Source organism: Trypanosoma cruzi, genomic scaffold (assembly GCF_000209065.1).
Source record: "Trypanosoma cruzi strain CL Brener 1047053517043 genomic scaffold, whole genome shotgun sequence".
Lineage (NCBI taxonomy): Eukaryota > Euglenozoa > Kinetoplastea > Trypanosomatida > Trypanosomatidae > Trypanosoma > Trypanosoma cruzi.
Window position 1 is genome coordinate 1 of NW_001849528.1, and position 20,408 is coordinate 20,408.

The 20,408-nt window shown below is 51.1% G+C and overlaps 8 protein-coding genes across 8 annotated transcripts, besides 20 other annotated features; all 8 read right to left on the reverse strand.

Moving 5' to 3' along the window:
• On the reverse strand, positions 1 to 1,806 carry Tc00.1047053506801.129 (uncharacterized protein; the record flags this gene model as incomplete). Its single annotated transcript, XM_808597.1, has 1 exon — positions 1 to 1,806. A coding segment is annotated over one exon (1,806 nt), but the record flags the coding sequence as incomplete, so codon positions are not given.
• Positions 1 to 16,737: a sequence feature (heterozygous, Esmeraldo-like haplotype).
• Positions 1,882 to 1,912: a microsatellite.
• Positions 2,331 to 2,358: a microsatellite.
• Positions 2,794 to 2,813: a microsatellite.
• Positions 2,861 to 2,890: a microsatellite.
• Positions 2,957 to 3,035: a microsatellite.
• Positions 3,063 to 3,083: a microsatellite.
• Positions 3,303 to 3,454: a microsatellite.
• Positions 3,546 to 3,590: a microsatellite.
• Positions 3,590 to 3,612: a microsatellite.
• Positions 3,639 to 3,673: a microsatellite.
• On the reverse strand, positions 3,774 to 6,878 carry Tc00.1047053506801.120 (protein kinase, putative; the record flags this gene model as incomplete). The annotated part of the gene is made up of 1 exon (XM_808596.1): positions 3,774 to 6,878. The coding sequence occupies one exon, from the start codon at positions 6,876 to 6,878 to the stop codon at positions 3,774 to 3,776; it is 3,105 nt and encodes a 1,034-aa protein (XP_813689.1).
• Positions 6,928 to 6,983: a sequence feature (T-rich).
• Positions 7,143 to 7,209: a sequence feature (T-rich).
• Positions 7,248 to 8,207, reverse strand: Tc00.1047053506801.110 (hypothetical protein, conserved; the record flags this gene model as incomplete). The annotated part of the gene is made up of 1 exon (XM_808595.1): positions 7,248 to 8,207. One exon carries the CDS (start codon positions 8,205 to 8,207, stop codon positions 7,248 to 7,250), a length of 960 nt encoding a protein of 319 aa, XP_813688.1.
• Tc00.1047053506801.100 (hypothetical protein, conserved) lies at positions 8,517 to 10,022 on the reverse strand (the record flags this gene model as incomplete). The annotated part of the gene is made up of 1 exon (XM_808594.1): positions 8,517 to 10,022. The coding sequence occupies one exon, from the start codon at positions 10,020 to 10,022 to the stop codon at positions 8,517 to 8,519; it is 1,506 nt and encodes a 501-aa protein (XP_813687.1).
• Positions 10,171 to 10,202: a microsatellite.
• Positions 10,362 to 10,880, reverse strand: Tc00.1047053506801.90 (hypothetical protein, conserved; the record flags this gene model as incomplete). The annotated part of the gene is made up of 1 exon (XM_808593.1): positions 10,362 to 10,880. The coding sequence occupies one exon, from the start codon at positions 10,878 to 10,880 to the stop codon at positions 10,362 to 10,364; it is 519 nt and encodes a 172-aa protein (XP_813686.1).
• Positions 11,519 to 11,561: a microsatellite.
• Positions 11,643 to 11,718: a sequence feature (GA-rich).
• Positions 11,783 to 12,115, reverse strand: Tc00.1047053506801.80 (cysteine peptidase inhibitor; the record flags this gene model as incomplete). The annotated part of the gene is made up of 1 exon (XM_808592.1): positions 11,783 to 12,115. One exon carries the CDS (start codon positions 12,113 to 12,115, stop codon positions 11,783 to 11,785), a length of 333 nt encoding a protein of 110 aa, XP_813685.1.
• On the reverse strand, positions 13,118 to 16,153 carry Tc00.1047053506801.70 (uncharacterized protein; the record flags this gene model as incomplete). The annotated part of the gene is made up of 1 exon (XM_808591.1): positions 13,118 to 16,153. The coding sequence occupies one exon, from the start codon at positions 16,151 to 16,153 to the stop codon at positions 13,118 to 13,120; it is 3,036 nt and encodes a 1,011-aa protein (XP_813684.1).
• Positions 15,724 to 15,748: a microsatellite.
• Positions 15,920 to 15,950: a sequence feature (T-rich).
• Positions 16,037 to 16,062: a microsatellite.
• Positions 16,738 to 20,408: part of a sequence feature (areas not merged during assembly with more than two copies in the genome that could not be assigned to a particular haplotype) that runs on past the window's edge.
• On the reverse strand, positions 17,998 to 19,257 carry Tc00.1047053506801.60 (mucin-like glycoprotein, putative; the record flags this gene model as incomplete). Its single annotated transcript, XM_808590.1, has 1 exon — positions 17,998 to 19,257. The coding sequence occupies one exon, from the start codon at positions 19,255 to 19,257 to the stop codon at positions 17,998 to 18,000; it is 1,260 nt and encodes a 419-aa protein (XP_813683.1).

The following is a 20,408-nucleotide window of genomic DNA, read 5'->3' on the forward strand; positions in this document are numbered from 1 at the left end:
CGCCCAGTTTCTCCCCTCTTGGGTGCCTCTTTCGGTAAGGCCGTTTTCTCTCTCGGGGCTCAATGCCTGCAAGGCCCCGAGGAACCGCAGGATGCAGAAATGGAAGAGACGACGAGGATGCGTGGCGGCATCCGTTGGCTCAGAACACGGTCTTTTTTCCTGCAAAGCGTCCAGAATAACGGAGGCGTAGCGATTGGCATGTTTTACAAGTAATTCACGTTTCCGAATTGGAATATCAAGGATATCCATAATGTAATGACAGTTTTCATAAATGATTGAAATAGCGACGCTGCACATGGCCGAACTAACGGTTCTACACACCAGTAGATCATCAAATGTCATGTACGGCAGTACGAGATCCCACGGGATGCCTTTTCGCAAGGCACCACAATTTATTCTTTTTGGGGGTACCGTCAATATCGATTTCTTCTTCTTGGCGACGGCGGTGGATAAAAAGGAAGAAGGGAAGGAATGAGCATTGTTAGCATGCATAAGAGCCATCTCCTTCGTACTCTCTGCTCCATTTCTCTGCTTCGCTCTCCTTCTTATTTTGTCATCAGAGCTACAAACGTCTTTCTTTTGAATAGCTGATACCTCTTTTCCAGCTGCAGGCACGGCAAGCCAATCGGCCACGTTGTTTGCCTTTGGGCGTGCAGGTGAGACACGTTGCCGCCGTGGAGTCAAATCAACCAGCGGAGAGCGCGGCCCTACTCGAGATATCTGCTTCACCCGTTGCGTGTAACAAACTGTGCAGTACTCACTACTCGAGGACGGGGTAAGGTGCTGACACGTCTTGCGAGCATACGCTGGTGGGGAGTTGCCTCCATTATGCACCAAGAAGGATTCCAGACTGCGCGGCTGCCTCGCGGTTGTCGTTGAGACCTGCGTCACCGCATGTTTGACCTCTATTTCATGCGCCTCCTTGACTCTTTGGCAGTTGCGACACAACATGGGACTTCCCCACAATGCGCAGAATTCGTGGCATGATTCACCGCGTCCGTGATACCGTTCCCCCCGCTGCGGCTCCCACTGATGAGGGTCGGCGTAATAATACGGCAGCCCTGACTCCCGCAACCCCATTTCCCGCTCAGTGCTTTGGCAACGAGGAGTACGGCTAATCTTTTTCCTCGCCAACACCATGGCACTTTGAAGACGCTCTTGACGGGTTGGAGTAAATACGCTATGTTGTGCCCGCACACATTGGCAACGGGCACAGCGGTTTGGTTTGAGCCACGATTCAAGAAACACACACTGAGACGTTGTTGACTGCGTCCCCCTCTCCAAATTGGGTGAAACATGCATCGGTAACGACTGTGCCACTTCTCCATCAGTCATAGCAGCAAGCTCCGCCCGTGTGGATGCTGGCGATGACGATTCAGCAAACATGACCTGCTTTGACTTTTTGCTCCTTTCCCCTTCCTGCCTGTCGAGCGCGTTGGCGGGCGTTGGGCTTAGGAGGAACACCAGACGTTTGCGGGTTTCGCATGGGAGGGTTTCCAGAACCTCCGCCAAGTCTTGTTGCGGGGACAACACCACACCGTGGAGGCTGAGCTGCAGCGCCGTGTCGTCCAGCCGCAGCTGCCGCCGTGCCGCCTCCACCACGCACATGACCGTCAGAACACCCCGAGTTTCATCCCCACCCCCGCCCGTCAAAGGGAGAGGCACACTCACGGCTCCCTGCCGCTCGGCCTCTGAGAGATGCAGGCGGCTTGGCGGGTGCTCCATGTGGACTACTCGCACACACGCCGTCGCCGTGGTTGCGGTGATTTCGCCTCTTCCCTCGTTGGCAACATGTTCTCTACGCATCTACGTTACAGGGGTGACGCATGCCTTCAAAGGCAAGGCAGAGAACGGAAGATTCCCCCGCCCCCAACCAAACAGAAAAAAAAAAAAAAAAATATAAAATAAAAAAGGGCATGTGCTTGTATGCAATAAATGAAAAAACGAACAGAAAGAAGTAAAACAAAAACAAGACAAAAACGGTAGGATGTCAGTGCCGACTGGCAAACATAAAACAAAACACAAATGCCGTCAAATATGTTCATTCTGATACAATATAATAGTACCCGCACCATCGCCGCCACCGAAATGGCACTGCGAGTTCCTACACCCCCCACCCCCCACATTTGCCTCATGTACACTTTTCATTCGGCACGTAAACATCTTCCAGAAATCCCTCATCATTCACTCAATCTCTCTTCCCCCCCCCCCCCCTCCATCTCGGACTCACACGCACACGGAATGTAAACTCAAGCAATGGAATAGAAAAAACAAACAAACAAACAAAAAAGTAGAAATAATAACCATCAATGAAATGCCGCAATGGCGGGAAAAAAAAAAAAAAAGAAAAAAGAAGAATTGGGAAACTCAAGAAGAATATTCTCGTTTTTTTTTTTTCTCTTCTTTTTTTCCCTCCTTTTTAACGATGTTTACTTGTGTGGCGGGGGAGAGGGGGTGCCTAACAAAAGCACGGTTGATGCCGCATCTCCATTGTGGAACTGCACACGCCTGAACGCTGCACCGATACCCTCCCTGTTCCTTCACATAATAGAAGAGATAACAAAGGAGAAAAAAGGTGACAAAAGAGAGAGAGAGAGAGAAGGGACGCAGAATTCATCGCCGCATGTGCATGGACAGTAAACCAAAAAAAAAACAAAAACCAACAAACAGCACGAGGGGCCTGAAGTACATGCAGCCGTTGGCCAGCGAACAAATTGGGAGGGCGAAGAGGCCCTCTGCAAGTCGGGAGTCGTGCGTGCACCTGCGAGGTGACGGCGAAAATGACACGAAGGCCCCCCTCCCCCTCCCCCTCCTTTTACGTGGGGGAAAAGAAAACAACAGAAGACGCGCACATGCAAGCAAAAGGAAAAAAAGAAAAAGAAAAAAAAAATGCAAACCAAAGGCGGGCCACAGCCACGGTATCGTTGAGACGGCATTGGCCAAAAACACACAAACGAACAAAAACAAACGAACAAAAAAACAAACAAAAAAAAAAAAAAGGGCGAATGATGAAAAACAAAAACAAAAACAAAAACGGACTCGTGCCTTTTATCCCGGCAGATTCCTCCTCCTCCTCCTCCTCCCCATTTCTTCCCACAGCAAAAAGATAAAAATCGAACACACAAACACGTAAAAACAAACAAACAACAATTCTTCACATAAACCATCACCTCACGCATGTTTCCTCTTTTTTTTTCTTTTTTTTTTCCCGCAGATTCATCCGTTCCTTCAAATACATGTATATTTTTATATAAATTGGAGCCGAAGCTACTCTACCTTCCGCGGAGAAAAATAGGACAGGCATACATTACATTATAAAAACACACGCACACGCACACATGTACGCTTATAAAATATACATGTAAATATATTTGCACGTATTGATTAATACAATACGAATCATGTTTGTATGCACATGCACATATATATAAGAAATATATAAGAAATATATATAAACCCCCTCCTTTTCAGCAGCACCAAAAAAAAAAAAAAAAGAGTGGAAGGAATACCTCAATACATACGTACCACAGCTAAGCAAGCACTTTTACATATAAATATAAATAAATAATATATCTATATATATATATATAGAGAGAGAGAGAGAGAGAGAGAAATATTTTATATTTACTGCCCGCAGGTTTTTTTTTTTTTTTTTTGTTCTTTTCTTTTCTTTCTATATCCATGTCACGTTTAATCACCCCGTTCCCCCCTCCCTTTTTTTTTTTTTTTTACTTCGAACACAACGTCATTCTTTTTTTCTGTAAGACTCGTTTTTATCCATAGAGCCCCTTCGTTGCATTGATGACCATCTGGATACACTCATTCACGTCAAGTTGATTGGGGCTATTTTCTTGTATCAATTCACAAAGTACGCCAATAATTCTTTCACGCATCGCCCTTGTCACTTTCTTTTCGTCAAAGCAGAGAAAGACAAGTTCCCCTCTTTTAATGCACTTTTGAAGGTAGTTGAGAAGGGCCAAGTAACCTCCATTCTCGTCGTAGTGCGTTCCACCGATAATGAAGTAACTATACAGGTAGCGACATGCCGCACGGCGGAGAATGGGAGGACGAAACCGCATCCTCGGCATCGTACTCCCCCTGTCATCGGTACTATTTGCCAGAGATTTCTGCAACGGGCGTCTGAATTTGTCCGGCAACTCTCCTTCGTCGCCTTTTACTCTTTGGCTAACGTGCTCCATATCCTCCGCGGCGACCTCGCCAATGGGAAGCCAGTCCCCGAAATGCGGCAACACAACATGGCGAATACTAAGGGTTTCCAGAATGGCGAGACTGAATAGGTGCATACCCTTCACAGAAGTTAACACAGGGATGTCCGGGCACACCCGCAGGGGACAGATGTCATTCCACACCACCACCACCGACACTTCCGGTAGCAAATGGCTCCACTCCGCCACGAGAACGGGGAAATCGTCAAGCACCAACTCCAGTCTTGGACACGTCTGCAGTGCCTCAGGGAGATGAGTCAACGGATTCCCGCTCAACCGAACATGCCTCATGCAGCGACCGGAAAAAACAGACTTCCCCGATTCATCCATGCCGACGTACCGAATGCGGTTGTTGTGTAGAGAAAGGCGTTCCAATATTGTCGCCCTAGAGATCTCCGCTGGAACATCCGTTATACGGTTATTTGAGAGGTCAAGTTTACGTAAACGCGGGGCGGAAAGGATTTCAACAGGGAAGCTGGTGAGCGAGTTGTTGGTGATGCTTACTTCTCGCAACAGCATAAACTGTGAAAAACTAACTCTACCAACCGAGGAAAAACCATTGTTGGATAATCGAATTTCCGTCGTCGTACTGCTCGCATCGGTAAGAAATGAAGGAAACTCTGTTAAGGGCCTACCGATGAGCTTAATATTTCCCTTTTTCAGTGTCTCCAACAACATGGAGACAACTTGAAAGGCATCGGCTTCACTTGTATAGGGATGGCATGCGTCCATCGTGTCGACTATTGGGCTGGGGCTCGGGTTCCCAGAGTCCACGCTGTTGCTATCCTCGTTGTCCATGCTGTTAACATCCCACGTGTGAGCCTTACGACGCAATTTACGAATCGCCCGTACCCCATGAAAGCAATCCTCCACTCCTCTACCCCGTGTAACCATATCCATCGCTCGCGCGTACAGGTCCTTTAGACCCGTATTCGCATCATCTCCAGGTGCTCTAGAAGGAGGGCTCGGTACCATATTTCCCTCCATGCGAAAGAACGGATGATATGCCGCCTCCTGCAAAAGCATGCGCCTGGAAAGTTGCTTCTCAAGCATCATAGAAAGGACATCTCGCAACTCCGGGTCAGCATCGGTTGGAATGTTTATAGGCTGATCGTTCAGAAGATTTACACGCAGGTCAGAGAGACTCTCTGTGGCGATGGGTAAGAAGCCAAACGCCATCTGGTACACCGTGAGAGCAAAGGCCCAACTATCCACAACGTTGCCTGGCACTCGCTCCCCACTGAGCTGCTCAGGACACGAATAGGCAAGAGTACCCTCCGTGCTCAAGTTCTTCATTTGGCTGCTGGAGGCACCAAAGTCGGCAATTTTCACAACATCGTTGTCATCCACAAGACAATTGGCGGGTTTAATGTCGCGGTGAAATAAATATTCGCCATGGAAATGCAAAAGTCCAGCCATGATATCTCGGCTGTACTTTCGCACCTTTTCTAAAGGAAGGGGTGGCTCACCCGCCGTGTGCACCGGCCCTTTTGCACAGTACTCCATGATAAGATATACCTTGTTTGCCTCCACATCATCAATCACCTCCTTGAGCTTCACAATATTGGGATGTGACACAAACTTCATCACAGCAATTTCACGCAGCCAATCATCACCGCTCGAAGCTCGTCCTAAAAGAGCCCGCTTCGCCTTATTCGTGCGATTGCAGCGCAGAATCTTCAGTGCATACAAGGCAAGGGTCCGGTGATGCTGGACTAAGTTCACTTTGGCATATGATCCCCTACCAAGCAGTCGGACAACCACGTAGTCATTAATAACTTTATTGCCTTCACTGTTGCGGCTTTTATTTACCAACGCGGAACCCGTCGTACCACTTCGAATTGAACGCCGGAACGGCTTAATTTCATGCTCATGCACGGCACCCCCATTTGCCTGAAAACAGCCATTACAGATCACCGCATTGCACTCTGCACAGTGGTACACGAGTTCCACATCATTGATCACTCGACCACAGACATCACATGGGTCGTAGAAGAGGCTACTGGCACCATCGTCTATCGTCCCTACACTAGAACTGCATGTCCGACTGCAACAAGATGGAAGTTCATAAATGGCAGACATGGGGTGCGTCGGGTCATGGACACAGTTTTCATTGCACATGCAGTCATCGCACACATAGAAGGCTTCACAGTACTGGCATTCATATGTCACGGCGGCAGTACGGCAATAGAAGCATTCCTGTGGCTTGCTAAAAAAGACGGCAAGGTTTGGTGCCTCGTTATCCCCGCTGGTGAGCGCTCCACTAGAGTTCCCTCGACTTTCCTCGGCATCATTGACCGATTTCACATCAAACTCATCGTCACTGCCCTCATGTAAATTCTTGCGAATACCAATATAGTTTGTATTCCACTCGGGTCCTGCGCCGTGGGAGAGGTTGTTTCCGGCTGGGCTGTTGAGCCCACTGCTGTCGAAGCGATGGCCGTTACCGTGTCTGTCGTCATTGCCCGAGCCTACTCCGGCAAAGCCAATGTCCGCCCCGGCAGTTTTCTCACCCAAAACATTGCCGTTGTTGGCATGAAACACTCTTTTAAATTCCTCTGATTGGTGAGCGGGCATGAATGAAACGGCATCGCTGCTCAAGCCTCTGCAACCAGGGGGCACCTTCACCCGAGACGACGCCCCACAACCCATCCCCTATTCTCAACAACTCCCTCCCTTCCTTCATTCATTTGCCACGCATAATAAAAACAAAACAAAAAACAAAAATAAAGCCAAAAACGGACACAAACACAAAAAACAACAACACACACGCAACGCAATAAAGCAAAACACACACACACACACACGCAGTGGAAGAGACTCAAAGACAAAAAAAAAAGCATCAGATATGCCGACAGAAAGAGAATGCAAGACACGCACACATTACCTGTTGCTCACATCATAGTGCTGCTCATCAAAAAAAAACAAAAAAAGAAACAAAGCCGGTAAAACAACAACAACAACAAATACAATGAAAAAGACAGGCAAGGCATGCACCCTCACCTTCTTCTTCATTCATTCTTATGGCTGTGATAACATCCTCTTCACCTCCTTCTCTTCCCACCATCCTGGGATAGTAATGGCGACTGGAACGTCATCCTTCAGCTTAAGACCAGGGGCCGTTCTCGTTGCAGCATCAACGTAACGCAGTCGCAACAGACCGAGGCCAACATCCCCACACACGGTAAGCAACTCGCCCACCTTGCGTTCATCAATCAGCAACGCTTCGCCCTTTTCAACCGACCGCCGCCCACCGCCAGTTTCCTCTTGAAAAGATGGCAACCTCAATGGGACGGTGCGTTTTCGGGTCACCAGCATGACATGGGTGCGGTGGGTGAGCTCTTGACCGAGGTAGCATCCCTTGTGAAAGCTGACACCCCGAAGAAAGTCCGTATTGCACTCAAATGGAAAAGACTTGGCGGGCTTAAAGACGTCCGGACCCTCACCGATGCCGGCGGTGTAAAGAAACGTCTCATACCGCGCCACCGGATCCGTTACCGATGGTGCTTTAGATAATGGAAAAATACTCTTCTGGAGAGGGGCGGGGAACGCAAAGCTACGGGGGTCCATGAACGTTTCGCACTCAGAAGAGAGTGGTGGGGTCTTCTCCTCTTCCTCCTCCTCATAAATTCCACCGTTTCCATACGATGAACCCGCCACAACTACAAATTCCTTTCCAGCATTTTCAATCTGCAACCGTCTACGCATTCGCATGTCTAACAGGTGATCGTGCAGGGTATCTACCACATCGCGATGGACGTCCACCAGGATGCACACCTCCCCACCGTCAACCCGTGAGGGTTGGTACAGGTAGGCATCACACATCAATCGGCCAGTATGATACAAGAAACATCCCCATATACTTCCGCCTGGATGCAATAGACGCAAATCGTTCGTAAAGAGTCCCTGGAGGAATTCATGCGCCGCTGCACCGGAGACTCGGATAAGCGAGCGCGATGACAATAGGCATTTAAAACCCATGCACACTGCTGCTGCTTCTGCCAGAGGGAATGCCCACGCATGCAAAACACGTCGTGACGCAGCAACAACAACAACAACAAAAAAACAAAAAAACCACAAAGGGGATTAAGGACAAAAAGGAAAGAACAAATAACTAGCATTAGTGGTGAGCACACACCCATGCATATATATATATATATACATTAGAGGCAGAAACGAATCGGCCAGCTTGACCACAGTGCAACGCCAGATGCCACGTGAGACCACACGGGATAAGAACCAAAAGAGCGGGAAAAAACGGCAAAAGAAGCCAACGACGTCAAAATCGACTCACTTTTGGCAACACAAAGAACAGTCACATTCAAACCCGTAGTGGGAGAGCAAGTACTCCCGTCGCTCTACTCTTGAAGTGTATGCGACGAGGTCAATGTAAGAAGAGCGTATCTCTTCCCCCTTCTCAATGTCTCGCAGCGCCACCACCACCGCGCTCACCCTGCCGTGTGTTGGAACAAACCGCACAGAGGGTAAACAGCTATGGTTGATTTTCGTCGCGGCATCATATAAGGCAACACCCGTGGCATGTGCGGCGTCCGGCTCCACAACGTGAAACAACTCCCGCAGAACGTCCATCTGTCGACCCAAAGGAGTCCTCGAAAGCTCGCCATTTTCGCCGCCCCTCTGATACACCGCCTGCGGCGTCGGAACATGCAAGCAGAGGAGGCTATACAATGGGGAGACGACAACAAACATGTGCGCATTGGCGTCCAACAACCAAAAACACCGCAAATACAACTGCAAAGTCAACCATAAAAAGGGCTCGGGCCCAGCCGTCGTACCCGTCTCCTCCTGGCAGCAGAGATCCAACCAGCGACAGACGCATTTCCATGAGAACCGCAGAAATGCACGCTGCTGCTCTGTCAATGGGCGTGCGGCACCCTCAGCAAACCTCAACACAAAGTCGTGTACATTTTCCGCAAAGCGACCTTGAAGCTGTTCTGACGAAATAAATGTGTCATGCAATGTGTCATGCAGGCACCGGGCGAGAAGAGACAAAATAAGAAGAAGCCTCTCATTAAAGTTCTCAACCAAATACTCGAGTGTCGCAAGGACATGAGCTTTACTCGGCCACGTCTGCTCCATCGTCGCCGCATCCAACGTGACAGCAAAGCACATAATCGTATTGGCCGATGGCCTCTGCAGATTGTGGGTCGTCGACGTCGTACGTATCGCTGTTGCTGCAGATGTTAATGTTGCCTCTGTCCCAGCAGTGGGCAAAACGGAAAGGAATCTCCCGCCCAGTTCGTGCAAGTAACGTTCCTTGCACCCATCTGAACAAAACCGCACTCCGCTCGTCGACCCGGTTCCAGGCAACAACGCTTCCTCCCCATTATTCTTGTGATCATCACTGTCATTCATCGATACCTTGTGGCAGAATAAGTTGGAAGAATCAAACTCCTTCAGCGTTTCGTGCAGGGCATGAGGGGAGCAAATAGTCACGGGAATTTGCGTCTCCTCGCACTCTTCTTGACTGGCGCCCACCCCACCATCTCCATTAACACGTCGACTGACAGTTCCACCTTCCACAGGGGACTCTCTTTGCATCATCGTCCGAGCGAGGCACGCCAGGCGCTCACATTCCTCTGAGAGTGTTGCGACGATCATTCCACAGCCTTTGCAGCACCGCACTCCTGCCGGTCCACGCTGCGAGACGAATGACTGCGCAAAGACAGCAGGCGCCTCCTCCAGCAATACATCACCGGTGCAAAACGACTGCAAAGTGAATGTCCCCACACCATAGTCCTCACCCATCTCACGCACCTCGACTAGTTTTGCCATGACAACAACAGCCACCTTCTTCCTTGGCTCCTAATTGCAGCCGTGCAATGCCAGAATTTGGATGAGGTGAGGAAAGGACCGGAGTTGCGCATGAGGCAAAAGCCCCGTTCAAATATAATATACAAGAGTCGAGTCACGCACAAAGCAGAAACAAAAAAAAAAAAAAAAAAAAGAAAGAAAGAGCGGTTGAGAAAGAGAGAAAGACGCAACCTTATTCATTCACGCATCTTCACGGCAATAAAGGTCCTCTCGATACTTTCTTTCATTTCCATTTATTTCTCCTCTTCCCCTCGGACAGTTGCACGGTGGTGTTGCTGCGCCCCTCGCTTTACCCCAATCTCAAATGTCACTTGTGGCTAGGCGGTTTACAATCGTCACTTCAAGTGCCCCCGCTTCGCTCTCGCCAACGCCATAAAAGTCTCGCACAGCCGCTTCGTCGCGGTACGTCTCCAGTGACAAAAGCCCATGCTGCACTCCTTGAACAATGTCGAGAACAGCCGCAACATCCTCCTCCGTCGGGGCGCTTAGGACAATCACAACCGCCCTGGTCGTCTCGGAGCAGGTGAGGTGCTCCAGCACGCGGTAGAGGTTTCGTGTATGGGAGAGCGCAGCAAATACATCACGAGCCGTCCGGGCCGTCGACTTGCGTGTCATTTTTGGCTGACAGTCGTCGTGGCCAATAATGAGCGGCGCAGAACTAATGCGATGCAGCGCCACGACCAGGTGGAGCCGTGACATGATGTACGCGGAGTCAATAACAGCGGCACTGATGGAGCGCTTTTTGAAGTGTTCATGCAGCGAGGCAGCGTCACGGACGTCGTGATACGACAGCACGACAAAATCACCGATGCGTTCCATTCCTTTCCACACCCTTTGTCACCCCTTCACTCTCCTAGTGCCTGCGCCAGCAGTGTACATGTGCAACAGAGGCAGAAGAGAAGGCAATACATTCAACAGGACTCCAGAGCAGCAGCAGCAGCAGCACCGTCGAGTGCGTAGCCCCGCCCCGCCCAACAGCAAACACAAAAAAAACCTCTCCAGACCCATTATTATCATCACTATTTTTTTTTTTTTTTTTTCAGCTTGACCCTACCACCTTTTTCGTTTTTCACTTCTCTGGTAGTCTTTTGGGATTGCAGTTGCGTATTCGTGAAGGAGGAGCCATTTGACCTGCGTCTTGTACTCTGTTTCTCCACCCCACCCCTCGTTGATATTCGGCACTTTTCCTTTTCCCTTCCCCTTTCCTTTTCCCTTTTTTTGTCTCTCTTTGTATTTGATTGAATGGGAAAAAGGGGATCCGAGCATTCCTCCTCCTTTTTCCTCCGTTCCAGGCATAACTGTAAAAAAAAAAAAAAGATCACACTTCAATCGGACACCACTTATTTGTGCTCCGCACGCATATTTTCCCCCCTCCCCCCCCCCTTTTTTTTTTTTCTGTCTTTACCAGCTCTTTTCTTCGCAAATGTAAAACTTCACTCATTTCTTTTGCATCCACTAAAAAAAAAAAAAAAAAATTAAATAAAAAAAAAACAAAAAAAACAGCAAAACACTTTTTTTCCTTCTTCTTCTTATTATTATTATTGAAGCATCGGCATTTGTCGCACACATATAAATATAACTTTTTTTTTTTTTTTTTTCTCTCTCTTTGGTTGTTATTTGCACTCGCTCTCTCGCTCCGTCTCTCTCTCTCTCTCCCCTGCTGCACCATACAGACGGGCAGTTAAAGAGAGAAAGGAGGAGGAGGAGGAAGCACGTACACTTCAGTTTGCCTTGAGATATACAATGAAACGCTCGGAGTCGTGCGAAGGTCCTGCCCACGGGCGCATGTAAGTAAGATTTACTGCGTGCGTACCGGCCACCTTCACTGTCACATGAAAGTGCTCCGTCCCGCCCGCACCCAATAGTTTACTGTCCGGAGGAAAGTACTTATTCTCGACGGTGAACATAGATTCATTGGGGCTTTCTTTGGTACCACCTTCAAAAAACCACGCGAACCCGGTGGTGGGATTGCTGGGAAGCTGAATCTCCACGAGCTCGCCGACGGCCACCGTTAATGTGGCGCCGTTATGGGCTTTCGTCACCTTGTGGGACATGATTTTAAGTGCGGGGTGTTTTGTTGTGAAGCGCGTTGGTCCTTTGAACCTCTTCCTGCGTTTATTGTTTGTGTTTATGGGTATGTGTGTATATAGAGACGCAAGCAAAAAAAAAAAAAGTAGCAGAGGAAAGAAGGGTAAATCCTCCTAAATAATAGAGCACAACTCGCACCCAACAGCAGACGTAAAGGCTGGCAAAGGCATCTCCACCTTCCAGCCGTCTAACTTCGCTGGGCGTCCAAGAAGTGGAAGGGCAGCAACAGCAACAAGACATACGCGCAGAAGAAAAAGTCATGCAAAGCATCCGTCCACTCCCTCCCCTTCTCTCTTATCGTGCGGCACTTTTCCCATTTCTTCTTCCTGCGTTCAGTCCATACGCAGTCGGAAAGAAGAGTCCGTTGCGTCGTCCCCACCCGGATCCGCAGGACGTGAAAAACATCGAACAATGAACTTCGTAACCTCGACAAGCGTGCCACCATGCAATTCCCGCAGTGTGAGATGCCTGCAAGTATATCGCTCAGCCAAATCGTTTACGAAATCCTCATCCTCAACTTCAGGCAATATCGGCATCTGCGCGATTGCCTCCCGCACTGCTTTCTCTCCTTCGCGCTGGATGTGATGCAGGAGAATCTGAAAGAGCGCAATGAGGCGGCCTATGATATTTGTCGCCGCGTCCTGTAAGAACCAACGACGTCCACGTGATGAATGCGGTAGGGTTCGTAATTTTCTTTGCAGCGCCTGCCGGTGTCTCTTGCACCGCTCCACGAGATCGGCTATGGCTGCCTCACATATTGCACTAAGAGGAAGGGAGAAGTAGAAGAGGTCCTCCCGACACACATCGCGGGCCGTCCAAAGACGCAATGTGGTGCTGCTGTTGTTTACGCCTGTCCTCGCGGACGGCGGTGTGGGCGAGACAGGGTTTACGTGTCGCCGCTGGGGTGCCCCGTGCTCCTGGCGATGCAAGTACTCCAAGGCTGCCTGAGGTGTTAAGAGGTGCCGGTATTACCGCGACGCAAGGGATGCAAACAACCCCAGGGCCACCCGGTACGCCTTTTCCTCCGCGGCAATACATTCTAGTTGCCGCTGTCGCACGCGTTCTAATGGCTCCATTGCGTTTCTACTTGCCACCGAGGCTGACATGCGCGTCGGCGCTGCCATCGTTTGCTGTACTTTTGGTCGAGAAGCGTCTGGCGAATGGCTGCCCAGCACACGTTGCAGCCACAACTTGTCGCTGGCACTTTCGTGGCATCCACTTCCCTCCTCGACGTCTTCTTCCTCCGCTTCCTCTCCACTTCGCGACGCCTGACGGCCCAACGGCAGAGTGCGGCGCGGCCTGAGAAGGATGGGTTCATCACCGCAACGGGGAATAGTCTGCGGTTCGCCAATGATGCCGCCCACACGTTGCCCCACAGTGCTTTTGCTGGTGCTCGGTTGAATTGGCGAAACAGACACACCACCAGCCTCCCCTTCTTCGTCTTCGTCGTCGTGGTCGTGGTCGTCACCCAATTCCCGCTTCCCGGAACCATTGCGAAGATGATGCAGGACGAAGCACACAAGCACGCGGCTCGCATGGCCGTGCTGCGGTCCCAGTTTCCACCGCTGCTGCTGCACAGATGCCCACCGACCTTCAGGAGTAAAACGGTCTGCCACTCTCTCTCGGTTCACCAATTCCCGCTGACGATGCAGCTGCAGTAAGAGCAACCGCTCCAGTGATTCCGTCTGCAGCTGCTCTCCTTGCCACGGCAGCCGACCCACTTCATTCAACACAGTACCAGTCGCGTCCACAATAAGGAGATCCCTTACGGCATGCGATGGCAAAGAACGGGCAAGTGATTCCATGGAGTCGAAGAAGACACCCTGTTGTTCCGGTGTAAACTGCAGGGAGGCAAGCACGTCCAGAAAGCGGTCCCGCACTGACGGCGAGTACCACAACATCATGCCGAGAAGAGAGATCATTTCGACCCCATCACTACACAACGCCTCCACGTACAGCTGGGAAGAAGGAAGCGCATCGCTGCCGCCATCGGCGTTGCAACAGTCACGGTCATCCAAGATGTCCTCCTCTCTTGCATCTAAAATTATCTGCAGCATCGTTGGCAAGTAAGGCACCAGCTTGCACGTCAAGAAGAACAGTGGCGGGGAGGCTCGCTCGAGCAGGTCACGTACGAACCGCACCATCTCCGCCCGCATCGACCTTGTCACGAAGGAACACATGCTGGATCCATCCGGCGACATCTCCAAGCACTTCATTACGGCGGCCATCACTTGTTTCTCCACGCACGCACTCAACAGCGCACAAGCCTCTTTCTCGGCATCACCGCCGCCCTTCGGCTGCTGAACTATGTTTGGGCTGCCCAGCAGTTGATCAACTCTTTTCAACGCGAGGCGGAGCAACCGCACCGCACCTCGAACGAGAAGACGATATCTTTTCAACTGCTCATCCCCATCATCGTCAAACCTTCGTCCGTTCACGGCGGCTGGACCGGTAAAAAGATGCACCATGACCGTGGCACACACCTCCACAATTAATGTTACGTCAATACGCTCCGTCACAGATCTTCCTGATCGACGCTGTCGTGTTGCACCCTCCCACAGGTCTTGTTCCAGAACCAAAAACAAGGAACCCAGCACTGGCTGCAGCACCGCAAGAGAGGCCCCTGTTGCCAAAACACCCAGCAGAAATCGTAACGAGCGGTTTGTCAGCCACCGTCTCCAGTAGACATGATCAACGTCGTCGTCACCGCGACGGTCAGCCCCCAGCACGGACTGTAGTCCTTCATAGAGCATTACGGCAATAGATTCCTTCACCATTGCAGTGGGATCGGAGAGAATACATTCTGAGACCCGCTCACCCCACACAGCAGGGGTCATCATATGCCGCGTTCTTTTAATAACAACTGGAAGCCGCAAAAGATCAACGCGGCTCACGTCGCAAAGTACCCGCACAATCGCTATACGCTGCGTATTCATGACGGGATGAAACAACAGGGCGTGCCAGAGATGGTCAAAAAGGCCGGTTTGGCACAATGATTGACCGAGTGCGTCTAGCAGCAATTTGTACGTCTCTACCGTATCTTCGCCGTCCAGCAACGTCATGCAGCGACCAGAGTGTGCACTGGAAATGCTTCCGCCAACGCGTGTCTCTTCTCCAGTGTCGTGAAGACACAATTCAACAATCTCGCCAAGCGAACGAAGCGCAGCAACTGTGACATTTCCTGTAAACCACGTCTTTTCTCTATTAGCAGTAACAAACACCTGGCGAGGCTCCCCTGAAAGCATCCCGGATGAACTCATGCCGCTTGTACCAACTCCGCCTATGAGCACACGTGCAATGCAGTCTAGCACACCACACTCCCCAGGGCAAATGGACGACGATAAGGACGATTCGGCCTGAGCAAACATAAGACGATATAATGTGGTGTGACGCGACAACGGAGGTGGACGTGCAACGCCAGCAATAGTCATGGACTGTCGTTGCCGCTCCTTCAGCTGCAGAATGGCTGGGTCGGCAGCCCTACGAAGAATTTGAGGCAGCATGCCGAGCAGTTCGACCACTTCCTCCTCTGAGGCAAACACATTTCCATCACCACTACGGAGTAAACTGTGACTGTCGTTGTCGTTGTTGTTGTTGTTCGCAAGACCCCTTCCAACTTGGTGATAGTCGAGTGTGGCATGCAGTGTGTCCACAATCAGCTGCAGACTGCTCCTCTCTTCCGCCAGCATGTCAACTGTACTTGTCCATATTTCATGAGCAGCCCCAACAGTGCTGTCACGCATGCGTCCACCAACTTCCTCACCACTCAAAAAAACAAAAACAAAAACAAAAAAAACAAAAGAATTGAGTGCGGCAAATCGAGAGAACAAAAAGAAAATCAAAGGCGACAACCCACCGCGTGCACACAACGCAAAACGGTCCCCACAACACACACACACACACACACACACACTGCCAGCAGCCACCCACCATGGACAAGAAGGAGAGATCCACAACCTCATCCTCCTCCATCCCATTCTCACAGCCAACGGATATGGCCACATCCCCGCAGCCAGCACAAGGCGCCCACACCCAAACCACCAGCCACACGTGGAAGCGGATCCCCAACCATCCACGACGCGGCGACATGAATTTACACTGCCATCCCGCCCTCAACGGGATGCCGCGCCTCACTCCATGCGGTCACACGCGGTGCACCACACCCGCGGAAAAGGAGACTCGGGCTGCGCACTCCCTCCCTCCTCCCTGCTCCACATGGCCACGGAAGAGGACAACGGCCGCCACACGCAGCTGCCAGCATGCACCACAAAAGAAGCATTCAAACCCACTGCAATGTGCATCTTGTGTGCGTGTGTGGTTGTGTGTGCCTGCAGAAGCACAAAGCAAAATATTAGAAAAAAGGGAGCGGAGTATGCGGAGAGACTCACCAAAATGTACAGCGGAGGTGCATGGCGGAAACAACAACAAGAAGACCGCTCAAACTCATGACTGCACTGCAGCCCAAGCAGTGGCAACCCAGACAAAATTTATTTAAAACAAATTAAACGCTCCCCCTTCATCCCATACAAACTCCACCGCACAAAATAATTATATTAGAAAAGAAATCGTCCATCACTGTTCCACACAAATTTAAAAGTAAGAAAATTCGCCTGGCTGCCGTGTGGCCCCACCAAACTGTCTGCATATATTTTGCCCACAAAAGAAAATTGAAAAGATATTTGCATGTCTTTCGGGTGTCTGACCCTCTGTGTGTCCGCACATCGTTTACATTTCATGGCGTCATCTGCGCGTTGCTGCTCCCCTCAGCCCCTTCATCGGCGCGTGAGGGCGGCCCGCAGCGCACAGTCACTCTTCTTGTGTGTGTGGGGGCGAGAGAAGCATGAAAAAACGTGACTGCAGTCGCGTCACTCCATCGGGAGAGTGAGCGCAGCAAAAGAAAACAAAACATCGGGGCGAAAGAAATGCTCGCAAGACAGGCCACGAAGGAAATGCCGGCGCGTAAAATAAACACGCAAAGCACGAAATAATTCCTTTGAAGAGCGGCAGGGTGTGGCTGTGTGTGTGTATGTGGCGCTGCGGGTGTCTGCCCGCCCTGGCCGCAAAGAAAACAAAACAGGAGGGAAAGAAATGTGTGCTCCGCCCCACCGGCCCTCGTCGCACGCCCACACGTCGCGGCCCCTCCTCATGCGTGCAGCAGGCGAGGCGCACAGGGCCGTCGTCATGAGCGTGTCGGTGGGTGTGCGAGTGGAGCGGTTGGGCGGGAAACACACGGCACCCCTCACAGGAAGAGCGCAGCAGGAAACAATTAAAAAGGGGAAGAAAAAACCGTCCATGGTGGTTGCCCTAAAGCAACAAGCAAAAGAAGGGAAATGATTTGCAAGAAAAAAGCAATACAATATATAGAAAAAGCAACGAGAAATTTAGAAAGAAAACAAAAGAAAGTTGAGAGTCCAGAAAAACTCCCGGGAGACAGAAATAAAAAGAAAAGAAACATCTCTCAGCAAAAGTTTTCATTTCACGTGTCCCCAAAACACAGGGGAATGGGTGTGGGCGTACATTGCCCGCACACAAATAAGTAATGAAGCATGAGAAAAGATCGCATTCCTCCACCAGCCCACACAACAACCCTCACATCCCATGCGGCATCCGGCCTGCTCCTCCACTCCTCGTTTGTGCAGTCCGTGGGACGCACAGCAGCGAGGCCGGCACCGCGTGTGGGTGGCAAAAGCAAACAAAAGAGGGAACTCGTCATCCACGACGGTGTACAGCAACCAGATAGTGGAAAAAAGACATAGCAAAAACATTTCCTAAATTGAGGTGGAGGATTTGCCCACAGGGCGTCAGGCAGAATAGACACACACATACAGGGGACGAGTCGCACCCTTCATCATTCGTGTGTGGCTGCTCCGCACCGCTGCCCAGCGGCACATGCAAGGGCGGTCAGCAGCAGCAGCAGCAGTGGTGTGTGCACCCACGCAGTGGCGATGGCGCTGCTGTCCGACGTGCCGGGACCCTGCGCTCCAGTGGTGGCACTGTTGTTGGCCTCCTTCGTATATGTCGGTTTGCCGGACTGTGAGGCAGCACCGGCCGTGGCTGCACCGGAGGCCCCACCATTGCCGCTGGCGGGAGTGGCTGAGGGTGTTTGCGTCGTCCCGGATGCATCCGTTCTGCCAACCCCTTCGCCTGTTGGCAGCTGCGAAGTGTTACCGGCTTGTGGGTCCGCTGGGGATATCCTCTGCTCAATAGTCTGTGCCGATGATGAGGTCCCACTCGCAGCTGAACTCGAACTGCCTGCAGCCTGCCCCACTGCGGGTGCCTCCACTGCTGTCACTTGTGCTGTCGGCGTTACTGCAGCGGCCTCTGGAGATCCACCGTTAGCCTTCACAGGTGTCCTTTCAGCAGGAGTTTTTAACTGACAGACGCCTGGGGTGCTAACCGCAGCGTCTTTAGTTTCTGGATTCTCTTTCAGCCACTTCTTGTACACACCACCTTCTTTGATCGTCGGAAATTCCATCGTAAACGCGATTGCATCCGAATCAGATGAAGTGCAAAATTCATTACATTTTGCAGCCGAGTACATCCGTTCGGCGAAGAGGCACAGTGACTCACTGACACGGCCGGGATCCTCACTTACCGTATCAAAAACAACAAAATCAACAGCAAAAACATTGTCACCTTCAGATTTACCCAGACTATATTCAGTGTTCTGATCAACAGTGTAGCCTCCACCACTCTCCTGATCAACATTGTAGTCATGAGCGCCCTGTGGGAGCGCACACGTATTCCAAGTTGTCTGGCCAGGGAAGCGCCATTGCAACGGTTTGTTACTTTCCGCACACAAGACCTCCACCGACACGTTCACGGCAGAGGTACCGGAATACAACTCAGTTGATTGTACAGCAGTCCCCGTCGCAGCCGCAGCCGCCACGCACACAGAAGCGCAGCAGCACAACAGCGCGAGGGACAACAGGGCGCACACCTCACGGCGCAGCGCAGTCGCCATCATCACAGCAGTCATCATCCTTCCTAGTGTTGCTGGGGTCAGTCCGCTGATCTGCACACCGAGTGGGGAAGTGAAAGACAGAACAAGAGGGAGAGCGAGAGAGAGGCGCAGCATGGACACACGCACAAAGAGAGCACACAGCATGGCAAAAGGCAGCCACAGCCCACACAGTCCACAGACTGCGAGACCGCACACACACAACACACACACCGCCAGCAGTCACCCACCATGGACAAGAAGGAGAGATCCACAACCTCATCCTCCTCCATCCCATTCTCACAGCCAACGGATATGGCCACATCCCCGCAGCCAGCACAAGGCGCCCACACCCAAACCACCAGCCACACGTCGAAGCGGATCCCCAACCATCCACGACGCGGCGACATGAATTTACACTGCCAACCCGCCCTCAACGGGATGCCGCGCCTCACTCCATGCGGTCACACGCGGTGCACCACACCCGCGGAAAAGGAGACTCGGGCTGCGCACTCCCTCCCTCCTCCCTGCTCCACATGGCCACGGAAGAGGACAACGGCCGCCACACGCAGCTGCCAGCATGCACCACAAAAGAAGCATTCAAACCCACTGCAATGTGCATCTTGTGTGCGTGTGTGGTTGTGTGTGCCCGCAGAAGCACAAAGCAAAATATTAGAAAAAAGGGAGCGGAGTATGCGGAGAGACGCACCAAAATGTACAGCGGAGGTGCATGGCGGAAACAACTACAACAAGAAGACCGCTCAAACTCATGACTGCACTGCAGCCCAAGCAGTGGCAACCCAGACAAAATTTATTTAAAACCAAGCAAACGCTCCCCCTTCATCCCATACAAACTCCACCGCACAAAATAATTATATTAGAAAAGAAATCGTCCATCACTGTTCCACACAAATTTAAAAGTAAGAAAATTCGCCTGGCTGCCGTGTGGCCCCACCAAACTGTCTGCATATATTTTGCCCACAAAAGAAAATTGAAAAGATATTTGCATGTCTTTCGGGTGTCTGACCCTCTGTGTGTCCGCACATCGTTTACATTTCATGGCGTCATCTGCGCGTTGCTGCTCCCCTCAGCCCCTTCATCGGCGCGTGAGGGCGGCCCGCAGCGCACAGTCACTCTTCTTGTGTGTGTGGGGGCGAGAGAAGCATGAAAAAACATGACTGCAGTCGCGTCACTCCATCGGGAGAGTGAGCGCAGCAAAAGAAAACAAAACATCGGGGCGAAAGAAATGCTCGCAAGACAGGCCACGAAGGAAATGCCGGCGCGTAAAATAAACACGCAAAGCACGAAAGAATTCATTT